Source organism: Haliotis asinina, chromosome 9, assembly GCF_037392515.1.
Source record: "Haliotis asinina isolate JCU_RB_2024 chromosome 9, JCU_Hal_asi_v2, whole genome shotgun sequence".
NCBI classification, from domain to species: domain Eukaryota; kingdom Metazoa; phylum Mollusca; class Gastropoda; order Lepetellida; family Haliotidae; genus Haliotis; species Haliotis asinina.
This window is the reverse complement of record NC_090288.1, coordinates 28,752,774-28,776,219: the sequence shown is the minus strand read 5'-3', so window position 1 is coordinate 28,776,219 and position 23,446 is coordinate 28,752,774. Positions and strand designations below refer to the sequence as shown.

The following is a 23,446-nucleotide window of genomic DNA, read 5'->3' as shown; positions in this document are numbered from 1 at the left end:
GTTTAAAGTACAGATTCTAGGACTTTTATTAGGTTGTGCTCTATCCATGATTCGAACCCATACTCAGGCACCTAATCGCCATTCCATAAAGCCATCAAACCCACTCAGCCATCACAGCTTTCACAAAATGGAAGTTAGACAACTGGCAGTTCTGATCATGTATTTTGTGTACTCCTCCGATAAATGTAAACTGGCACTGTTCCCATGGCCGACTCAATTAACTAGTACTAACATCTGAGAAAGTGTAATCTCAAACAAAATATGTTGCAGCCTTGTACATGTTACATGTAATCATAGTTATGGTGTCCAGGGTCAAATATAATTATAACATTGAAGAATTATTGTAAACCAAAAGTCACTGTGTTCTGTAATCTGATTGGTTGAAAAACATGATCAAATGGTATTAGATTCCCGGAAACTGCAAGACTATTTACTGCGTACTGACACGAAGAAACCTCACAAACAATTGTTTTGTTGCGTCATCAACAGTGGTGACGTCATTCAAATCATAGTGTGACGTAAAGTTAGAATGACGTCACCAATGAGCAGCTCCAGATGCTACCATGGGAACCAGCTGAAACGGCCAGCTGATGACACTTCACTGCTGTATTCGTTCTCGATGTAAACGAGTGCATACAGTAAAACCCTTTGGTTTACTTTTGTGTTTACAATGTTGATAAACATCATGTGTTGGCCAATTTCCGCCGGAGGTTTCAAATGAAATATTCCCGTGCTTCAAATACTCAATAACACCCGGAAATTGGCCAACACATGATGTTTATCTCCTAAATATGAACCTCAATTACAGATTTTCTGTGCATAAGTATGCTAAGTATGCCCAAATCTTCAATATAAAATATTTGCTTTCTCGTTTCCAATCATGCTTTGCCAAGCACAATATTTTGCTTCTAAAATACACATCATTCAAGAATAGGCCCTTCTATTTAAAAAAAACCCCAAAACAATGAACATGGATGTGCACATAACGGTTTAATTCATAAACTCACAAACGAACAAGTTTGATTGCCATTGATACAATGTCACTGAAATGCTTATTGTATAATCCTGGCCAAATACCCTCAACCTATTTCTTCAGATGGCTTTTTAGGGGGAATATTGTGTGAAACCATCCGTGAGTGAGTACAGAGATAAATTTAATGGCACTTTGAACATTATTCCATTTATATTATGGAATGTCTTCTCAATTTGAGACCCCTGAAGTACCTGAATTGGTCTTCAGCGTCCCATGCTTGTAAGAGGCAATTAACAAGATCGGGTGGGTCATCCTCGCTGACATGGTGGATACATGTGATTATATCCCAGTTTGAATACAAGGATATACTTTTTACCTATTATACCGTTTAAGCATTTGGACCACCCGATCCCGTTAGTCGCCTCTTACGACAAGCAAAGTCACCTTTTATGGCAAGCTTGGGTTGCTGAAGACATATTCTACCCCAGATTTTCTAGGAATTCTCAACAGAAAAACACTTTGCATCATGACTAGACGAACTGATTTGGAATAAACAATGGTTCATAATCATGTTGGGTTTTTTTTTCAGAACCTTATGGTTAATGTTGCTATGGAGGTCTTTGTCTGCACAGGTACTACAGATACGTACCCAAGATAAGTCAAAATACAGCAAATAGGAGAAAAAATCCATATTCTACAACCCAAAACTGAAACCAGTTGTGCATCCTGAGTGGTACTGTACATTGCAAAACATTCATTACTGTGTAGTCTTGTGTCTTCTGTAATGCATAGAAAATGCTACATGAGGTCTTATTACATACAAATTATACGAAACAAGTATCCTTCCTGATGTACCTTACCGAGCAGAGATACCATGGAAAGGTGTTATTAGTATGTAATGGCACCGAGTGTGGTATTCTATTTGTCATCCACGTCTTATGTATTAGACTGAAAAGATAGCATACATTTGTTATTTTCATGGCTTCAGAAAAAGGTTGCAGAAGTATGTTGTACTGTAGTACACTTTGTGCATGACGTCTCACTATAATGATGTCACTATGCCATTCTTGTTAGAACCCTTGGTAACTGACGTCACAATGCATGTCAGATGTTGTCGCCTCATACTGCCACCTACAGTAAACTACTCCATATCATCCATTTTCTTGGTATGCAGTTGCTTCACTTGGCTAACTTCACTAGTGGAAACAGTGCACTTACGGTTTTTGATGGATATATTGTCTCAGTTTGACTCAAAATAAAACTGAGGTACAGTAACATTCACAATGTTTACATTCCCATTATGTATTCAAGTTGTAGAATAACTAAAACATCAGTTCTGTCACAACATGACCTAATTGAGAGGTCATCAGTTATCATCATCACAATCTCAGGTCAGGTTGTTACGACACAGGTCAACATGATAAGACACTTGTGTGACATACAAGATTAGTATGCAACTATCCACACATTGACCACCTGGGTTATAAAGTCGAATATGCACCTCCTGCAACGGTATGGCCGTTCCATTCAAGAAAAAGTGCCGAGTGGACACTTTCCAGGGTAGTTTCTGTATTCCGATTTTGGCTAGGTTATGTTTCTGTAGGTATGGGTACACGTTTCCCATAGCCATGCCAACAACAACCCACTTCAGCATTTTATGTTAGGCTTTACCCTTATTATTTATTACTTGGCACACTGCCATCAGTCATGAGTGACGATGAGTGAAAGACACCATCCTGTCTCAATCTTACGTGTAACTATCAGCTTTTAGGCATACTGCACTGTTCAGTTAAGCTGATGAGGAATCAATATTTTCAGTTTGGTAATGTTTACGAAGAAGACTGGCTGACTATTTGCTATCAGGCAGGTGCAGATGTTAAAATGCAAGATTCATTGCAGTTATTTCTTTTCCCTGGGACACTGGCATCTCTGTTCAGGAGGAACACCTTCCAAGGCCTTCTCAATGTGATTCCCACAACCTGTTAAAAAGTAAAAAGAATGCTGTTGTTTTCCTGTCATGTCAAGCAAATAAGTTGACACCGGTAAACAAATTCACATTGACATTATTTTGTTATACTAACACATGCAGCGTGCATTTTCATTACTAGAAAAATAGCGTTCAGTATAGAAAACTGCATGCATTCAGCACATCATATCTCAGATATGTAAAATCAGATATCCCCCGTACCGGCCCAGGTAGGTTTTCCACATTTCTCACAATCTTTTCTAAAACACATGTTCGGTTATTTCAAAACACTGTAAGGTGGTAGATGGCGCTGATTTCGGTTTTCAAACTCCTCACATTATACTTCATTGTGATGAAGAGTCTGAAGTGCCGTAGAATGTCGCTGTGAGGAGTTTGAATACTTGTTTACAGTGGCAACAAGATGGCGCTCACTGTAAACCACAGTAAGATTATTTTTAGAGATATTTTCCGTTTTCAGTTTATTACCCTGACCACGGACATCACATTCCATGGATCTAAAATGACAGAATATGCTAAGTCGATGACAGTGCAGCAATACAGAACACGTGTGTTATCGGTTAATGTTTTATCTTCGTCGTGTCGCCCACCAAAATATCTTTTAGTGCTACCACTGAGTAACACCTCCACCTTACAAGGCGTCATTGTAGAAACAAAATACATGTACACTTTTTTGGTAGTATATATGTATAAATTGGAATGGTGTAACCGGAATCTCAGTAGATGAACATCTTAGAATATAATGGTTTAACTCACATGTTTGCATATGTGGCTGATAGTGTTAAACTATTATTCATTATGAATTTAAATTGAAAATTATTACCATAATCTATTTGGCCTACTACTCATGCTGCTCACATGTTTAGTCATCGGTTTCCTTATCCATGTTTTTTTTCTTTCTGAAGATATCTCACTGGATAATATTATTTCTGGAATATCACTAACAGTGTAATACTCACTCTGTCAAATTCAGATCTAAGAACATCCCATTATAGATCACATTAAAACTACCTTACTTCTTTAGAAGCTGGTATGATGAAGATAAACAAAATTTATGGATTTACAACTTCTTTGTTGCAGTAGGTGCACATTTTCGGTGTAGTAGATGCATGATAGTGGCGCTAGCATTGATGCATGAAATGTTGTACCTATTGCAAGAAAGAAGTTGCCAGACCATAACTTTTGTTTCTCTTAACCCCTTTTCAATCTTAAGAAAAAACAGCAAATAAGGAAAGTGACAATCTGAATGTGAAAAGAAGACACTTAATCATCAGCTTCTAAAATGATATAGATAATCTGATTGTGTTATTAAATCATATAACCTAGAACAGGTTATCATGGAGTCTGTTCAACAACAAATGTTACAACATGCAGGAGTGCTTCAGTAAAAATCTTTCTCAATATCTTGCTTTAACAGGGAAAAAAAATTCATACGGAGGACTTTTCTTTCATTTAGTTCTGCAACTGAAAAGAAAATGTTCTAAATAATAATCTTAAATGGAAGGTGCAAGTGTGAATCTTTACCATAAAGATCAAGAAAACAGCTATATGACTGGTTAATGTCAGCTTCTTGTCAGTCATTCCATTGGTCTTTCATGGTCAGTTGAGGACCTCCATGACATGACTCATTGGATGTCCTCAGATGTCTGTTGTATGGTATCAAGGACTAAGATCTGATTTTAGTCACATTTGTTTTGTTTTCAGATGGATCTGTATGCCTCTTAATACAGAACACTGATGGATGCTATATAACCCACTGAGGTCTTGTTATCCTAACACTTTCGTCTCAGCAAAAACTTCAAAACAAATAAACATGCCGCCCTCCCAGCGTAGTGGTCCAGATCTGCTGGATCATACTGATGTCAGCTTTTCTCTGGAGCGGCTGTTTGACCATTATAATATGGATCACATTCCTGAGGGTAAAAGGCTAGATGGATTTCAACAGAGGGATCTTCGTCATGTCAAAGGCTACAAAGCTGCAGTGAGAATATTTGGAGGTCCCCTTAGCAGGAAACGTATCATTGTTGCTCCACCAATGGAGACACCAATGAAACACAGACTTGGCATTTATCAGAACAGGAAGTCTCCCCCTCCAGCAGTAACCTTGAACTCTGACCTTCAGCCACAGACACCTCCTGAAAAAAAACCATCAACAGAGGAAATAGAAGCACAGAAGGAAAGGGAGAAATGTGAAGAATATCAGAAATGGATAAGTGACCGTAAAAAACTTCGACAAGATTTGAACAGCATTGGTCTGAATGACAAATGGCTTCAAGGAAAAACACAGATAACAGTTTTGGAGACACGTGTTATGACTAGAATGAAGGATGAGAAACGTTTTAAGCCAGAGGAGCCTGTGGTAAAGGAACCCCATCGCTCTACTCCAACACAGGCTCCCCCTGTCCCGGTGATGAAGATACCCTCCCCTCATGGCCTCCAGATCCTAGATGAGCATCTGCACAAAAGGAGGGTTAGGCTTTTGGATCTTTTCCGTCTGGTCGACAAGGACAAAAACTGGTCTGTGTCAAAGGATGAATTTGCCAAATGCATAGAGGAGGTAAGGGGTCTTGATCAGATGTGTTTTCTTGTAGTGCTTTCCTGTTTGGGTTGAATTTCATTACTACAGATAGAGACCTTTTTAATTGTTATTTGGAATTTAAGTATGAGTAAAGGCAGCTGAGTAATAATAAACAACATTGTCAAGCTACTAATTTGGTTGAAGGTGTGAGACTTTGCTCATGATATCAGTCACTGGTTTGTCTGATCCAGACCCAGGGATTTATGGGTGGCTGTGATATTGCTGAAATAATGCTGAACTTTCGTCATGTTCCATGACCAACCAGCCTGGAGACCCAGTGGTAGACTTGTTATTTTATCAAGCAATCAGGTACGAATATTTGCAGTTGCCATCAGTAAATTATCTGTCTTGTTTTTCAATTGGAATCTCTCCTTATTTGTTTTAGCCTTTATTATCTTCGGGAATCATCCTTGATCCTTTATGTTACCATAACTTACAGTTTCACGTCTTTCAGCGCTTTGCGCAAGGAATGTCAGCAACAATCTCTCTGTGCCAGAGGATTCTCTAATTGAGTTTGTAGACACAATGTGAAAGTATACAGTGTAGTCTATTTTGTTTTTACTGGTTTGACTTGTAGAATTTAAAGCCTGCAGCTGAGTCCCTCATGGCCATCTTTCATTAATTATTTAAGGATAGCAGACACTGTTTTGATGATGCCTAATGTTTTCAAACTGATTCTCATCCTACACTAACAGGGTAGACACATTTCAGCAGTCGGTATAACGTTTCTGGTTGTCTGAAATCACTCTGCTGTTTTGCCACCAGGCCCAGCTTGACATTACAGAGAAGGAGTTGGAAGACATGGTTATCTCCCTTGACTCAGACCTGACTGATGAAGTAGACTACAGTGAACTTGCGAAGGGCATGCTAAGGTGGAAGAGAGAGAGGCGAGAGAAGAAGAGAGAGCAGATGTCTCAGAACTCAAGAAGTTCGTCAAGCAGAAGTCGCTCAGACTCTCCAGGTTTTTAAAACCCTCATAATCTTATGCTTTGCTTGTAACGTTTCACAAACTTAAGTGTTAAGTTTTGTCACCATGGGCATAGCTATCATTACATGAAAAAGCCAGGACAAACGTATGCTTTTTGTAGTACTATCTAAATATGAAGCTTTGCAACTTATCAGACTTACATGGAAAAATTGGCTTGCGTAGTAACACACCTGGTCACTGACTAGTGTGAACATAGCAGTCACATTGGACTAAAGCTTTGTCTTTGAATGCACATATTTTTGTTAAAAACAAACAATTCCTTTTAAATTTGAAATTAGGAGCCCCAGTGATCTGAACAGTGTTAACAGTGCACAAGAATCTGCTTTCAACATGTTCGTTTGTATCAATTGCAGTCTCTGTTAGATATGTCAAGCAAATTTCTAACACACAATGGTTGTAGCTGTTTTGTGTTAAGAGTGAGTGAGGTTCTATGCCGCTTTTAGCAATATTCCAGCAATATCATGGCAGGAGACATCAGAAATAAGCTTCACAAATTGTTGTCATGTAGGGAATCAAACCTAATGGTCTTTGTTGTGACAAATGAATGCTTTAACCCATAGCAGACCTGCCTACCTGGCGTATTTTGGCGTATTTTGTACAATTTTTTCATCAGTAAATACAATTCTACGCCCACATAGCAGGTTGTACACCTATCGAGATACATTCGTAAAAAATAGTTTCATTCCACACTGTAGTTCAACTTTTAACCATCATTGAGAACATCCTTGTCTGTTCTTCCAGTATTGTCTATCAATGTCATTGACACACACACCCAAGTCTTACTGATATATTCTGATTGCTTAGGAATAGCCACAGCATGGTTATTTACCAAGCCATTGACAAAACACGGGATTCGAAAATCAAAAACTATCCTCCCATCAAAAGTGTATTGAGAAATACACTTCCATCCCCGGAATAAGCAGGTCAACTAAAAGAGCCAAGTATGTGTATTGCCGTGCGGACATTAATATTGTGCTTTCAGGAATCATGCTGGGAGGAGCCAGATTATATTCCTTAAAAGACTGTACACTTTTACACCTCAAAATACATATTTAGCCACCAAGATTATACACTTTGAAGGCAAGTAGGGTAGGCAGGTCTGCCATAGACTACATCACCCTTTTCATGTTAAGACTGTGAACTGATAAAGTCCAAAGTAATAATCTCTCATTGATAATCATCTGCAAAGAATAAAACAACATTCAATAACACTTTTAGCATAATGATATCAATGGTCTTTTTATCCAGGAAAAATTATTACAAATTCGAGTTCAGCCTTGAAAACATGAAATCTTTTCTGGATATAAACAACTTCAAATTGTAGCAACATTTCATGTCTATTTCTTGCCCATTCATCAGAGCAAGTGAGTGTAGTTTTACACTGCACTCAGCAACTATTCATCAGAAGAATGAAAGTGCAAAAAGTAACCCTGAAAAGAAATGAGCGAAGGAGTGAGTTCAGTTTTATGTCACTGTTAGCAATAATGAGACTGTCTTCGGCATAATACAAGCGAACCCTATAAATACTACAGGCTACCCTACCACCCCAACAGAAATTATGAGTTATCATCTTTGGAAGAAAAGTATTTTGTCTTCATGCCCTTCCTACTTTTATGTGCCAATGAAACATAGGTCAGTGGGACAGCCTAGAGGTCAAAGCGTTGGCTCAATTAACACAGAATGCCTGATTTGATTCCCCACATGGGTACAATGTGTGAGGCCCATTTCTGGTTTCCCCTACCATATTAATGGAATATTCCTATAAGCAACATAAAACGAAACTCACTCACCTCTTTGAAAGTCTGTAGATAGCTGTTATGTGCAGAGAAAAGTTGTTTATACAATTTTTTCCACAGCAACATCACGAGGTGGGAGGTCACCAAGCTCATCATCCAAGAACTCACATCGTGTCCAAGGTGATATTACTGTGGGTCAGGCACCACTGGACAGAGCTACTGAGAGAACCATGACTGCCGAAGGCCGTCCAACCTCTAACAGAAGCAGTAACAGCAGTGAGAGATCAAGGGGAGGTAACTCTACTCCCCAGTACCTCGAGCCCCCTCCTGGTGACACAAGACTGGAACAGATGATTTTATCATCTGAAGAGGCAATGGTGGACCTTCGGAAACATGATCATGTGGTACTCACACGGTCCCAGTCAAAAAGGAAAGTAGGTGTTTTGATAATTTACCTTTCATTTAGGAGATAAACATCATGTGTTGGCCAGTTTCCGGGTGTTTATGATTGAGTATTTGAAGCATGGGAATACATTTGGAACTGATGGCGTTAACCGGAGGTTTCAAATGGAATATTTCCATGCTTCAAATACTCAATAACACCAGGAAATTGGCCAACACATGATGTTTTTCGACACTGTAAGCAAAAAAGTAAACCAAAGGGTTCTAGTGTCTGCACTCGTTTACATCGAGTACTCGTACAGCAGTGATGTGTCATCAGATGGTCGTTTCGGCTGGTTCCCATGGTAGCATCTGGAGCTGCTCATTTGTGACATCATTCTGACTTTACGTCACAATATGATTTGAATGACGTCACCACTGTTGATGACGCAACAAAACAATTGTTTGTGAGGTTTCTTCGTGTCAGTACGCAGTAAATAGTCTTGCAGTTTCCGGGAATCTAATACCATTTGATCATGTTTTTCAACCAATCAGATTACAGAACACAGTGACTTTTGGTTACAATAATTCTTCAATGTTATAATTATATTTGACCCTGGACACCATAACTATGATTACATGTAACATGTACAAGGCTGCAACATATTTTGTTTGAGATTACACTTTCTCAGATGTTAGTACTAGTTAATTGAGTCGGCCATGGGAACAGTGCCAGTTTACATTTATTGGAGGAGTACACAAAATACATGACACAACAAAACAATTGTGATGCAATGTTTCTACACGTCAATACACAGCGAACAGTCTTGCAGTTTCCGGGAATTAAATACCATTTGATCATGTTTTTCAACCAATCAGATTACAGAACACAGTGACTTTTGGTTTACAATGATATTAATAATCATAGCCAATATCCTTTTCTCTCTTTTTTGTGGCATGTCACACTCAGCACGGTATTCCACCTATATCACCTATTTGTAGTGTAGATAATCAACTCTGGACCAGCCAGTGATAAAATGCAAAATGCTGAGATCCTAGTGATACTAATGAGACTAGAAATAGTCATAAACAAACTTTATACACATTTTACGTTAGAAGATAGTAAGAACCTACCTCATCTGGTATATAGACTACTTGACTCGGTTGCCTCCCTTGTTTCAGTCTTCAGGAAGCAAGAGAGATTCGTCAGTGTCACCAAGCCCCCCTCCCTCTGTCATCAAGATTGGCCATAAGGCTATTGACAACCACTCACTTGTATCCACCCTGGGAGGGGAGGTGGGTGAGATGGTGAACCGCTTCCGGCAGCTGCGACTTAAGGAATACTATGACGTTGTTCGTATGTGTGAAGAGAAAGGTGTACCTCTGACACGCCCTGTATTGGAGAGAGGTGAGTGGAACATACTACTTGCGTCACTGTGATAATTCTTGGAAGAAGCCTTGACCTGTTAGCTCCTTAATTTGGAAAAGGCTTGTATTTTCAAAGACATGGCATGTTAACAATTTTTTTTGTGCTGTATGTGCTAGTGTGGATGACCCCCAGGAATATTTCAAATTTTCAGTTAAAGGGCCCTTGTCATATTATTTATGGTTTCTGTGAATACCAGAACGGGAGACTGACATTTTTCTGATTTGTGACCTGTATGGTTGCCTCAACCTTCATGGTATAGAGGATATGGTGTCTTCCCTGGAAAGCAGAAGACTGGTGATTAGATATCTTGCTACATCATACATAAAGATGTTTCGTAAGATATGTCATAAAGCTATTCAGAAAGATGGTGCATGTTTTACCATTCATGACACTAAGAATTATGGAGATGAAAACAAGGACTTGTCAGTTCTGACTCAGGTCCCATTTCTCAAAGAAGAGCCAATGCTACAGACATCTAACACCATGTAACTTACACATTATGAAAACACTACCATCACTTTGTGAGACCTGCCCCTTGTACTTTACAGTTTCATCCACAGGATTACACAAATTTACATTTTTAAATCAAAGGACTACAGATAAAAGAATTCAGAAGTAAATATCCAACTTCTTTGCCTGCAGTCCTGTTATATCCACCTGACCTTCCTCCTGGGAGCATCAAGAGACGGGTGTCCCAGCCTGGCCAGAAACTGCTTTCCACCCGCTTTGCTACCTCTCCAAAACCTCCACGTGCACCTCTGGAGGTCCGACACAAAGACAGGATGAAGCGATCCAAGAGCGGGCAACTCATGATTGATAGCCGTCATATATATCCTAGAGGATCCAATGTGACACAGTCTGTATCCAAGGAGACTCTGTCAACTGGAAGAGCTCTGATCAGTCGTAAGATTGACTGCTGGATGTCTTTTGAGGAATATGAAGAGCTGACAAGGTATGCAGAAGAGTTATTGGGATTTGGAAATATTCAGAAACTATTTCGCCTGGGGCTGGGATGGATTACTCACGTATCCAGGTTGGGTAAACACTTTTCACTACCCAGGTCTTGAGTAGGTTCGATTCCCCACTTGGGTACAATGGGTACACTTACTTTGTACATGCTGCTCTATAACAGTCATCATTCCCCAGCCATAGATAATAAACTAAGCCTAATACTAATGTTTGCAATTTGACTTCCAAAGGATCTCAGTATTACAATTTTGCTCTTTAATAGTCACACAAGAAAAATGAAGGACTCAGTCTTCAAAACCATGTGTGTATCTGTGTGTGTGTGTATGCAAAATTTTGTAAAAATATCACATGCTTTATCTCTGTTCTAAGTCATCTGGCAGTCCGCTACAAGCAGCTCCATGGTAACGTGGACAACAACGCCTTCTGGCCAGGTCACCTTCTCAGCAAGCTCCGTCTGTGTATGCCGACATCCAACGATGGATCCCAGGCTGTGTTCCACAACACAAAACAACAGAAACGCTCCAACCCGGGGTATCACAACGACCTCCAGACTTGGCCGGTTGGACCAGAAGGTCATGTCATGTATGCCCCCTGTGCGCGCCATTACAGGAATCCTTGAGGTTTCGGGCTGCTTGTTTTGTGTACAGTGTGTATAAATGTCCTGAGGCTGTGATATTTTTGCCAAAAAATCCTGTGATTTTCTTACAAGCTGAATGTACAAACTATGATTTGTGTGAAATTTTGCGTGTTTTGGATAATTTAATTTTCATATCATTTTAAATTCAATTTACATTTAAACTAACATATACAAGATGATTGTTTTCAAACCAGAACAAGAGAAATAAAAGCAATTTCATTCCAGGCCTGTTCTCCATTATTTCTCATGGGTTTGAACAAATTATAGAATATGCTTTTGCACAAAACTTAGTAGCATGACTGGCATAAGTCTGTAATGTAGTGACTGACAGGATCGGGAGGTCTGACTTGCTGATTCGGTTGACACATGTCATCGTATCCCAGTCTGCATTGATCGATGCTCATGACTTTGATCACTAGATTCTCTGGTCCAGACTTGATTATTTACCCAGCTCCACCATACAGCTTGAATATTGTGGAATGTGATGTTAAACAAAAAACAAAGTCTGTGCTGAGGTATGGAAGCAAAAATCACTGTAGAACAAAGATCACTTTGTCCAAATCACAAATGGTACCCTGTACTGAACAGTTTTAATAAATATTATCTATCCTGGCATTTGGAGAATAAGTGTAAATACATGTTATATACACAAAACAGTAGGGGTCATTTTTACCCATCATCAAAGTGATGTTATCTTAAAATAATACAGAACACAAATCAGTTTTCAAAAGCAGTTTGGACTTTTATTTATTACTACTTTCATCTTCAAAATATGTGATTTTCTGCAAAAAACAAAAAACGTGAGTGAAGACCCATTTGAGATAGTTGGTTATATATGGATATGGATGACCAACTGTTTTCCTCAATTTTGACCGACAACAACAGCAATGGCGATAACAGCACACAGAAACATTGGTCATTAACCAGTGTATTTAATCTCTGCTCTAATACAATACATTCAAAACCTTCATCATGATAAACACTAAATAAGGATGTCATCTCAAACAACCTGAAAGTCTTCTAATAAACTTATATTACCATGAGACATGCCGAATCAGTATTTTTGAGGACCTCACTTTAGACTGATAGACGGACACAGGGAGACACCACTGGTCATATCTCAAACACACAGATAATTTCACAAACATGGGTTTTGATGAATAACTTGATCCGGTGAAAAAACGACACGCACATCTAGATTTTCACTTATATTGGACTAGTGGGCAAATCTAACCCAGCTGCCAAGCCAGGATGCCCCCAAATGTGATGTGTATTGGCTGCCCAAGACATCAGGAGCATGCTTTGTTGGTAATTGTACTGCCTGCAGCAGAACACATCCTTAATCAGAACACATTCCATGTAAGACAGTTCATGATCAATATAGCAGAATTCGTTGCAATATCCTTTATTCTTATCATCAGTCATTGTCACTAAGTTCTTCTTCATCACTGAAGTAGGAATCCTTTTTATACTTCTTCCTCTTGGGTTCATCCTGGTCCCCATCTGGGAATGGAAGAGGATACTGCTCTGACTCCTCGTAGTGCTTCTGTTGCTGCAAACCCCAGAAAGAAATGTTAAAACATTAAGACAAGTTAGTTTTCAGCTTGTCATCAGAGGCAATTAACAGGGTTAAATTGTCAACAGTGTGGACTTTGAATGACACGTCATCATATCCCAGCTGTGCAGATCGATACTCTGCTGTTGATCATTGTGTTGTCCTGGGCAATGATTATATACAGTCGCCATCTGACTTCCATTTTTTTGTGGAAGTCGCATTGGCTGAGCAGGCTAGGCAGCTGATTTTGTGTGCTGACAATTAGGTGCCTGACTCTGAGGGAGCGGGTTTGAATCCCGGATGGGACCCAACCCCCAAAAGTACTAGAATTTGTACTTTACTATGAAAGTGAAATCCCAAATACGACATGTTGCATTTTACCATTTTCCAAATGGCATTGTGTAATCATACAGACCGCCACTCATAGAGCTGGAATTTTCCTGATTATACTCTGTTTGGCACTGCTTCTGACAAAAAGGGGTTGCTAAAGACCCATTCCAACACATCATGGGGAAAGCTTGTATGTAAATGAAAACTGATGATCACTAAATGGATTGGATTCTTCAGTACACAGACTACAGCAATGGATGCATCATATCCAAATTAAGTAGACTGACCCTCAGGACCATGGCCTCTTTTACTTACTATCAGCCCTCATATAGCCAGAATATCATGTGGCATTAGCCAACAAACAAAACACAAGTGTTGAAATGTTCTTATGTACAGTCAAATCCTGAAGAGTCGAATCGCTGGGGACCAAGTACTAAATTCGACTTATCATCTGGACCAACAGGTACTTTGACTTACACATGACATTTGAGATGAGGGTATTCAACTCATCAGGATTTTACTGTATTTACATCAATGACAGTTCCCCAGAGCTAAATCTCCAAATTCAACAGTCTGAGTCCCAGGACTCATTGAACTGAGTATCTATAAGACCATTCTGAAACAACTGAGTCCCTCAGAACTTATATGTGTCCCTGGTAAAGATTAATGCCACAATTATTATTCAAACTAGTTTATTGTTACAGTACATAGGTTACACAGGTGACTCTTGATGGTAATAGATCACTGGCAGTGGTTGGAGAATTATTGATGATTTAACCTTCCAGGAGAATTTCAATTCAAATTTCAAATTCATGAAATAAGTCGACATAACTTTTAAACTTTGTCAATGGGATGTTTTCACAAGCCACCCAATGAACATTTCATCAAAGTGATAGCTGTTTTGTCTTGTTTTTAAGACACATGAGCAGTTGCAACCTGCAAATCATCACCAAGTTTTGAACAGTTTATGATCACTGTGATTTAGACGTCTGGTCAAAGATGTATTTTGAAAATTTCTGCATTTAGCATCTTGTGTCAAACCATTTTCTATACCATTTTCGGTACATAGTTTACAAAACATGAAATCACGTTCCCTGTCATAAGTCAGTCATGACCCATGTCTTTTCTGACACGCTTTTATCACCCGCTTCCTGTGCAGAGCATTCCTTTGTCTCAGTTTTACCCTATTTGTGTCACCTTGACCAAACACAGAAGTCATGTTTTTTAACGAACTTCACAGCTTAAGTATCTTCCTGTAGACTGCTGTGTATAGGAAAAAACATGCCTCTGAGGTTTTACACTGTCTATCAAAACCAAGGAGAAGTGTTTTCTCTATCACATATACCGTCAATGATGGGCAATTACAATGTAGATGATCATTTAATGAAGCTACATAACAACAACTGAAGCACACGTAAAATCAATTTAATGACAGTAACTATAAGTAGATAATTTAAACTTTCACCTTCGTCGGCCCGGTGGCCGTGCGGTAGAGCGTCTGCCTACAGATGAGAGAAATGCGGTTTCAACCTGCTTCGGAAAACCTTTGTATTGTGACTTTAATCTTGAACAATATTTTTCAACTGATTTCAAACACTCATGGATCATTTGAATGTTGATGTTTAAATAAAGTTAGGAAAAGTAAACCCTGGGAAGTGGTCTTAGTAACGAAAAGTAAAACCTGGGAGTGGTCTTACTAATGAAAAGTAAACCCTGTCCCTCTAAAACAAAAACCTCAAATGCGGTTATTCTGGGAAAACAAGAGATGACCTGACATATAGTGAGATGCACACTTCAGGTTTATATATTTTAATAATAACACCACAGATCTAGGTCGTATGCAGGCTTGCTCCCAACTGGCCGACCTCATTGTCAGGCAATTAGCTGTCGCGTTTTGAAGAAAATACTTCCTTTTTAGACACATATTTTCCAGGAGAACGTAGATCGATTGAACAGACTTTTGTATGATTATGCACATTTTATTAGCCATCTGTACTTGTAGATAAAGGTGATATTACCTCTCCACAAAATCAACATTAGTGCTTCAGTCCTGCAAGAATTGGTTGTGTCAGAGATGAAGGGCATGGGCAGGGGAAGGGGGTGGGGATAGATTGAGCATGGTGATACTGATAAACTCAAAGCCATCTTTACATCAGCATAGGAAACAATTTCATGACATTTACATTCAAACTTTCCATACACATTAATTAAATCTTTTGTTAGAACTTATTACAGAAAATTAGTTATAAGTCAAACTTGCACCCGGTGAGTTTAGTTTTACACCACACTCAGCAATATTCCAGCTATATGGCAACATTCTGTAAATAATTAAGTTTGGACCAGACAATCCTGTGATCAACAGCATGAGCACTGATCTGCTCAACTGGGAACCGATGACGTGTCAACTAAATCAGTCAGCCTGACCACCCAGTCCCGTTAGTCGCATGGGTTACTTTAGGCCAATATTCCGATCCAGACTATATGGGTAGGCATGTAAAGACACATACAAAAATAATGAATTTTGAAATGATGACTGCATCAGGGTTAAAATTATTACCTGGTAGCGAATAGCTGCTGATAGACTGTCTTGAGTCTGGTCTTCTTCCTTGTCAGAATCCTTTTCATCTCTGGAAAATGTATTTTCTCTGTTGTGAAATAACAATACATCCACCTATCATTTGTTATAGATTGAATTAACCTTTCCCAATTACTGCAAAAAACAAGGTGTAAATCATCATATCTGAAGGTATTTTGTCTGAAATTTCACATTTCTGTGATCGAAGTTAGTTATCACCTGTTTGCTCACTCTGAATTTGCTGAAAGGATACAATGACGTTTTCTACTGTTCACTACACTCAAATAATCTTATGAATTATATGAAATAGCTTTTCACTTCTTCTCTGTACAATTTTTGAAAGTTAGGTAACTGACAAAAGATCTGGATAACAGGACACTTGTTAATCTATGACCTGATATGATAAGATTTGAGAAAATGCATGTTTCATGATTAGCACGTTTCCACTGATCATGAACCTTTTCAAATGAACTTCTTCCTGGGCCTGTCTATCTCTCTCAGACTATATATAAAGAAAACTGCCAAAGTGGCTGATAATTGTAGGTGAAGTTAAGTAACAAGACATTGATGCATCCAAGACATCTGATATGATCTCAAATGATCAAAGCAATGACATTCAAAATCATTTTATCAAATTTGAAGCCCAGTTTCATTTATTGAACGTTATGTATATCCACTAGGACAAGACTACAGAGGACAAGCAAATATCCAGTGATGACAGTCTTGATTGAATGGTAGCAGTTTGAGCTACCTGTCATTTTTAATGCTTCATTTTTGCACAAAATTGGAACAGAAATATATATATACCTTCCCCCAAAAAAACATTTTATCGTACTCAAACAGGACTTAATCTGAGGACCAGTGAAATTATGTTTACAATAATCGTTGACCAGTTGAGAAGAAGTAATTTCCCATCTCAGAGCTGATCTAGATAAAGCATACTCCTCATTTTCATCATTCTGTTTCTTCTTCTTCTTCTCTGGAGGCTCCCGATCTCCCAGCAGGTTCTTGGGGCACTGATAGCTCAAGTGTCCTTCATCCTGTTAAAAATAGCATCACACATTCAACTAGTACTGGAATGGGTCCACATCTCCTACCTGAGTATGAGACCCCATGATAACCATTATAACACTAATTGCAAATTATTCCACTTCAAACAAATCAGTCAAGGCCCAGATTAGAGTGGTGTCACGAAATATTTTAATCATGTTGCAAACACACACATTCAAATAAATCTTCACTTATTAGTCACATGACCAAAGAGGGTCTAGGTAATGTGATGGATACCCGGGTTCAACTCTTTACCCACCTGCCCCAGGTGTTCAAGTTACCCATCCCAGCCCTACATCCAACAACAATCCTGAAATACTCATCGATATTCAAGTTTCACCTATACTACAGTGTTCCTGTATTGTGTGCACAGTGCCACACTGTGAAACTCAAACACAAAGGGATAGTGCCTACAGAACTGTGTAAAAAATAGCTTCAAATTGAACCCTAGTAATTGTGAGCAGCGTAACAGCTTCTCCAAACACTCCCTTACTTTTCCCTATCACAGTGAGAACCATTTCAAAACAGTACCAGTAAAGGTAGACTGAGTGAGAGAGTTTAGCGTGATTCCAGCTATGTGGCAGCAGTCTGTAACTATTCGAGGCTGGACCAGACACTTCAGTGATAAACAACATGAGTGTTGATGTGCGCAATTAAGAACCAATGACATGTGTCAACCAAGTCTGTGAGTCTGACCACCAATCCCATTAGTTGCCTCTTATGACAAGAGCCAAAATAGAGGGAACTTTTGACTGAAGATGTACTTGGCAAAAATCAACTAGGAAACAAAGGAAATAATGTTCTGGGTGATTTAGAAATTTACATTCATTGCTGAGTATAGGATGGGTCAATTGTTTCAGACACTAAAATTTGATTACCATCATTACAATTGTTTAGGTATGATGCGGTAGGCAACTGGGTAATGTTGGCGTGATGACAGGGGTTTGCTTCTATATACAGTTGTAGTAACTGTATTAAGCCAAACCTGCACATCCCTACTCTAGTACTGCAAAATTGTTAATGTGGCGTAAAACACACAAGACCATTCAAATAGTGGAGATGTCATTATCACTTTTTACAACTACAATTACTAAAAGCTGAAAAGTCAAAGCAAACCAATGTTAATTTATCACTGCTATTAGAACCACAGGTAAATGAGAAAACAAGGAACAGAAATTCCTCTCACCCCACATTCATAGCATCGTGATTTATCTTTGTATGTCTTTTTCTTAATGAACTCAGTCGTTCTGCCGTTGTCTTTCGCAATACTGCATTTAATAGTTCTTCCAAACATCTGTCAAACAAGAACAGGAAGTAATAAGTAACCATGGTAACACAGCTTTGATATGTTATTTCAGCAATTAATGTTGAGAGGAAAGAAGTATATTTTCAGCTTAGTGCGTGCCACAGGCCACTTCCAAACATGTTTTCAGATATGTTGTTTTTGATACATGTATATTCGCACCAACCAGAAGAACACTCTTGATGGTTCTTTGATCTCAGTGAACTATTCCCATCATGAACTAGATATTAATACATTTTGTGATAAAAATATAGCATTTACCCTTCCTTTTCAATGCAATTAATCTTACCTGTTTGAAAAGTTAATGGTTAAATAAATCAGTTTGTTCATACAGGCAATTAAATATTCTAAGTCTATTCAACACAAAGGGCATAAGCCCAAGTATAAGATTCAACAAGATAAAAACAATAGTTACAAAATGGTTAAGTACACTATTCAAATACTTCTTAACCTTAAAGCTTCTTTTGCAAATGTTGCTAAGGTAATTAGGATATTTACTTTATCACAACTTAACAATGCATTACATTTATAAATTGAAGGATGTTTCCAGAAATATTCAGGAATATACTAATGTCTTAAAAGTAAATAAACTTTACATATTAACCAAAAATGGTATTCATCTTCTGTACACCCATGTTCATTTGTTCATACAGAACATTAAAAACGTCTTTGTTCATGTGAACAAAAACTTATATGCTAATAAGATTATTTCCATGTCCTTGTCTTGATCAACTACATAAAAGTTACTTTTTAAGTGGCATTTAAAAGCATGATGAAGAAGAACAAGTTTAATGGATCACCTGCTTCATAATGGTGCTAGCATCTACCCTAAAACATTGCATATGTTGCAATAAAGAATTTGTCTGTCCACAAAACTTGCAGAAAAGTAAAAGAGAGTTTTGTTTACAAAAGGGTTTTTCAATGTGTCATATACTTCTCTGCACTGGACATCACTTGTCTGTACACTTGTCTACCCTACCTGGGACTTATTGAGAGAGCGGACAGCTTTATGAGCTGCATCCCGTTCAAGGTACAGCACAAAAGCCACGCCCTTACTCCGCCGTGTGTCCTTGTCCTTCATGACCGTTACTCTGGAATGAAATCGCTCAATTACTTTCTGTCATATCATAAAGCAAGTGAACATACTTTTGCAATATTCCAGCAATATCATGGCAGAGGACACCAGAAATGGGCTACACATACTGTAACCATGTTGGCAATCGAACCCAAGTTTTCAGCATGACGAGCAAACACTTTAAACACAATTCAGTACTACCTACCCAATTACAAAGATGTAAGAATACAAACTTATTAACCTCATGTGCAGTGAACCCTAGAAAATTAAAGATACACATGGGTTGTCTTCAGTAATGCATGCTTGTCATAAAATTGACTAAAGTGATCAGGTGGTCAGACCCGTTGACTTGGTTGACATATATGCATAGACAAATGCTCATGTTGTTGATCAGTGGATTGTCTGGTCAAGACTCAATTATGTACAGACTGCTGCCATATACCTGGAATTTTGCTGAGTGCAGCTTAAACAAACAAACCATATACAGCACTTACTTGCTCAATGACAAAGTTTGATGGTTCACAGACTCATTGTAAATGATGGCATGTAAGATAAAGTTGGTTTTCCCAACATATTGTACAATTGTTCATGGATAAAGGAGAAATTCATGTTTATAAGTGTCTGAAACCTGCTCAAATTTGGATAAGGTCTAACTTGTTCTGGCGCCTGAAACACCGATGGTATGACTTCGGGTCAGACTCACTTGCTGACTTATGACTCATTACTTCCTCCTGACCTGTCTGCAGTCCTAGTTGCTGCACTCAACGCAGTGTCGCTGTTAGTGTTACCTAACTCTGAAACGTACTACAAGTACACTTGGGAGAAAAACATGACAAAGGACTTCTTTGCAGTAATGGCTAATGATGTAGAGACTTACACCATTAACGAAATTTTGAATGATTATAAACATATAGGTATTATGTGAGAAAATTTTGAAAAGTTTCTATCACAAAAGTAAATGTACTATATTATGATTAATACAATTTTCATATCGAAAAACCTTTATTGTTTTTTCTATCGACTATATTTTCTAATTATTAATATTTTGTTTGGCTGAATTAAGAATTCAATGAAACATATTTCTCCAGTTCCTTCGTCATTTTCGTTTCAGGTATACTGATAACTTTTAAAGCAGGAAATGTTTCATGGGACTGCACCACGACATAAAAACAAACCAAGGAACCAGGCCCGTAGTCCATTAACTTTGAAGATAGGGACAGTGCCTTGTCCTCGCTGAATTCCGTTAGTATATTTCGACTGTAAACTATTACATACTTTGTGAAAGTAACATTGACAGTCTGTGTCCGGCTGTCCGAACCTACTTACTTGACAACTTTCCCATATTTAGCAAATATCTTGTGCATATCATTGTTGGTAAGTGAAAATGGTAAGTTAGACACATAAATGGTACTTCTACTTGGGGCCAAACCCCCGCTCATGTTGCTATCGATGTAACCGATTTTCTCTGTTTACGATGCGTCGGCCACACGACACATTAGAGTTATCTGCCGGTAGTTCACCACCGCGCCGCAAGTCGACGGAGCTGTGTTAATCGTCTTCCAAACGGGATGTTAGATTTTCGAAGCTCTCTTAGCTCTGCGATAGTCGTATGTGCCATACTTTAACATTGACTTACGACTAACTATCTTAGCTATAAGAGAACATAAAAAATCTAGGCGCTGGTCTACACCACTACCAGATTATCTTATATAAAAAAGAACCGAAGTGTATATATATACAGACTGATTAATTGGTATCACAAATTAATGTTTGATACAATTAATGCCTAGATATTTAAACCTATATAACACAGAAACCTAGTTAGAGTTCACTTCCTTAATATTCTTATTTCCTGTTTACAAATGAGGGGTAGCCTAGTGGTTAAATCGTTCGCTCGTTACACCGAAGGCCCGGGTTCGATTCGCCCCATGGGGTACAATGTATGAAGGTCATTTCTGGTGTCGCCCGCCGTTATGCACATATACCTTATTAGGTTAAATGGTCACTGATGTAAGACCTCAACGTCTCTAACACCGCAACCAAGTTTTCGTTCACTGCCGGAACCGTGAAGATCTGGGTTAGAACTGGTGTTCAGTAACACAGGCTTGTAAGGGAGAGGATGGTCAGGCTCGCTGATTTGGTTGATGTCAGCCTATCTGCCTATCTCATTTGCATAGATCGATGCTCATGCTGATGATCACTGTTTTGTCTGGTCCAGACTTGATTATTTACAGACGGTACCATATAGCTGGAATATTGCCGAGTGCATTGTTAGACAACAAAACAGTCAGCCATTAGCCGCCGTGACCGATTTATCGTAACATTATCGTTTCTTGTATGAATAAAGCTATGGTGTCACGTTTATAGTACCTGTGTGAATGGGCGAAGCGAGGGTGTGCTTGCACCAAGGACAGTGATATCAGGGACAAGAATCACGTGACCTAGCAGGTTAATGCATCGCGTGGTGTGTCAGATTGCTATCTATATTTTGGACAAATTGTTTTGTTTGGGTGAGCTATGTATAGGCAGATGAACAGACGTTGAACTCTGTTATCTGGTCAGAATGTATACCAAGTGTATAATTAGATGGTTATATATAGCCCTTATCATATGTACGCCACCGGGGTCACATGTAATATATATATATTTAACATAATCATTCATCTTAGGAACATCCTAACGTTACACATTGTGTTGTGTACATACCTACACATACCTACAAATACACACGCGCACTCATACATACATACATACATACATACATACATACATACATACATACATACATACATACATACATACATACATACATACAGTGTGCGATATAGTTACTGGCCCGCCAGCCCGTGTCTAGTAAAAATCACTTCGGGCCAGTAACTCTCCCCAGTCAATGGAGCGACTGTCAAGTGAATTTCTAGGGGGTCATTTTGTAAATATATCACTCTCTCAGACTTGTTAAACTGTAATACATTTTTAAATCAATAAAGGTCATGGCCTGACAAAAAAGTTAATCATATCAGCAGCTTAATGATGAAACCCGTGTCGTGCAGAAACTATGTGGACTAGTAACTTTCTAGTAATATTCTGGCTAGTTCCACTGACCAGAATATTACCCTTAAAGTTCTACATTTCTGTAATACATATGTATACATCTTATATTTGAAAGAAGTGCTTTTGTGTCAGGAAGTGGGTAAATATCTACTACTATGTTCCATGGGGACTTATATAGTACCTTTGCTACCTGCATGGATCCTACATGCATTTACCCCATCCATGCAGCCACTGGCGATTGTAGAAAATTTTAGCCTAATTTAAACTAACAAAAAATACTATGTTTAAAAGATTGGTACGTGAAAAAAGTACTTTGAAAGCTCTCACGGGGACAATACTTTTACGATACTTTAACCCGTCTGAAGATACAGATACTAACAATCACATTTGCTAATTTACACTACCTTCTATAAAATAACATTCATACATATACATAGAACAGCATTTATGAGCTGGCTGTTAAGTAAACCTAAATGTAAACACAAGAAATGAAGACAAAAGCGAGTGTGGTGTTCAATGGGCACAGTGTGGATGGTGAGGACAGGAAACAGTACCGAAGCATGTAAAGCCCGCACGGGCTAGCAAAGCATTTACAGACCCGCACAGGTGTGCACAAGTTAGACCGCCGTGGCATGGCAGCCCAAATGCTGGAAATACTCAACAGTTCAGCTGCACGAGGAGCAAGCTGCTGACGTAAGCGGAAGTGACTTCAAGCGCGGGAATTAGCTGGTGGACAAAATGTGAACAATGGCGGGGTGAGTAAACGGAACAAAATGGAAACGGAGCCCATAACACAATTTAGCTACATATTGCTCAATGTCATTTTAAAAAA

At 38.6% G+C, this 23,446-nt stretch overlaps 2 protein-coding genes and 1 long non-coding RNA gene across 4 annotated transcripts; 1 reads left to right on the top strand and 2 right to left on the bottom strand.

Annotated features, from left to right (window-relative positions):
* Positions 1–971: 971 nt before the first annotated feature.
* LOC137295881 (uncharacterized) lies at positions 972–3,251 on the bottom strand. The gene is made up of 2 exons (XR_010957608.1): positions 3,162–3,251; positions 972–2,952 (listed from the first exon to the last, which is right to left on the bottom strand). It is a non-coding gene; the product is annotated as an uncharacterized lncRNA (long non-coding RNA).
* Positions 3,252–3,304: 53 nt separating this feature from the next.
* Positions 3,305–11,900, top strand: LOC137295880 (EF-hand calcium-binding domain-containing protein 12-like). Its single transcript, XM_067827443.1, has 7 exons — positions 3,305–3,382; positions 4,662–5,514; positions 6,301–6,496; positions 8,380–8,693; positions 9,823–10,048; positions 10,712–11,021; positions 11,408–11,900. The coding sequence occupies exons 2-7, from the start codon at positions 4,699–4,701 to the stop codon at positions 11,655–11,657; spliced, it is 2,112 nt and encodes a 703-aa protein (XP_067683544.1). The 5' UTR covers positions 3,305–3,382; positions 4,662–4,698; the 3' UTR covers positions 11,658–11,900.
* Positions 11,901–12,392: 492 nt separating this feature from the next.
* On the bottom strand, positions 12,393–21,105 carry LOC137295792 (zinc finger CCHC-type and RNA-binding motif-containing protein 1-like). Of its 2 annotated transcripts, none has more exons than XM_067827341.1 (6): positions 20,890–21,105; positions 19,468–19,579; positions 18,372–18,479; positions 17,078–17,175; positions 16,118–16,187; positions 12,393–13,227 (listed from the first exon to the last, which is right to left on the bottom strand). In XM_067827341.1, exons 1-6 carry the CDS (start codon positions 21,000–21,002, stop codon positions 13,093–13,095), a joined length of 636 nt encoding a protein of 211 aa, XP_067683442.1. In that variant the 5' UTR covers positions 21,003–21,105; the 3' UTR covers positions 12,393–13,092. The 2 variants fall into 2 exon arrangements, with proteins under 2 accessions (XP_067683442.1, XP_067683443.1); XM_067827342.1 differs by lacking the exon at positions 20,890–21,105 and adding an exon at positions 20,267–20,357.
* Between the last annotated feature and the right edge of the window lie 2,341 nt (positions 21,106–23,446).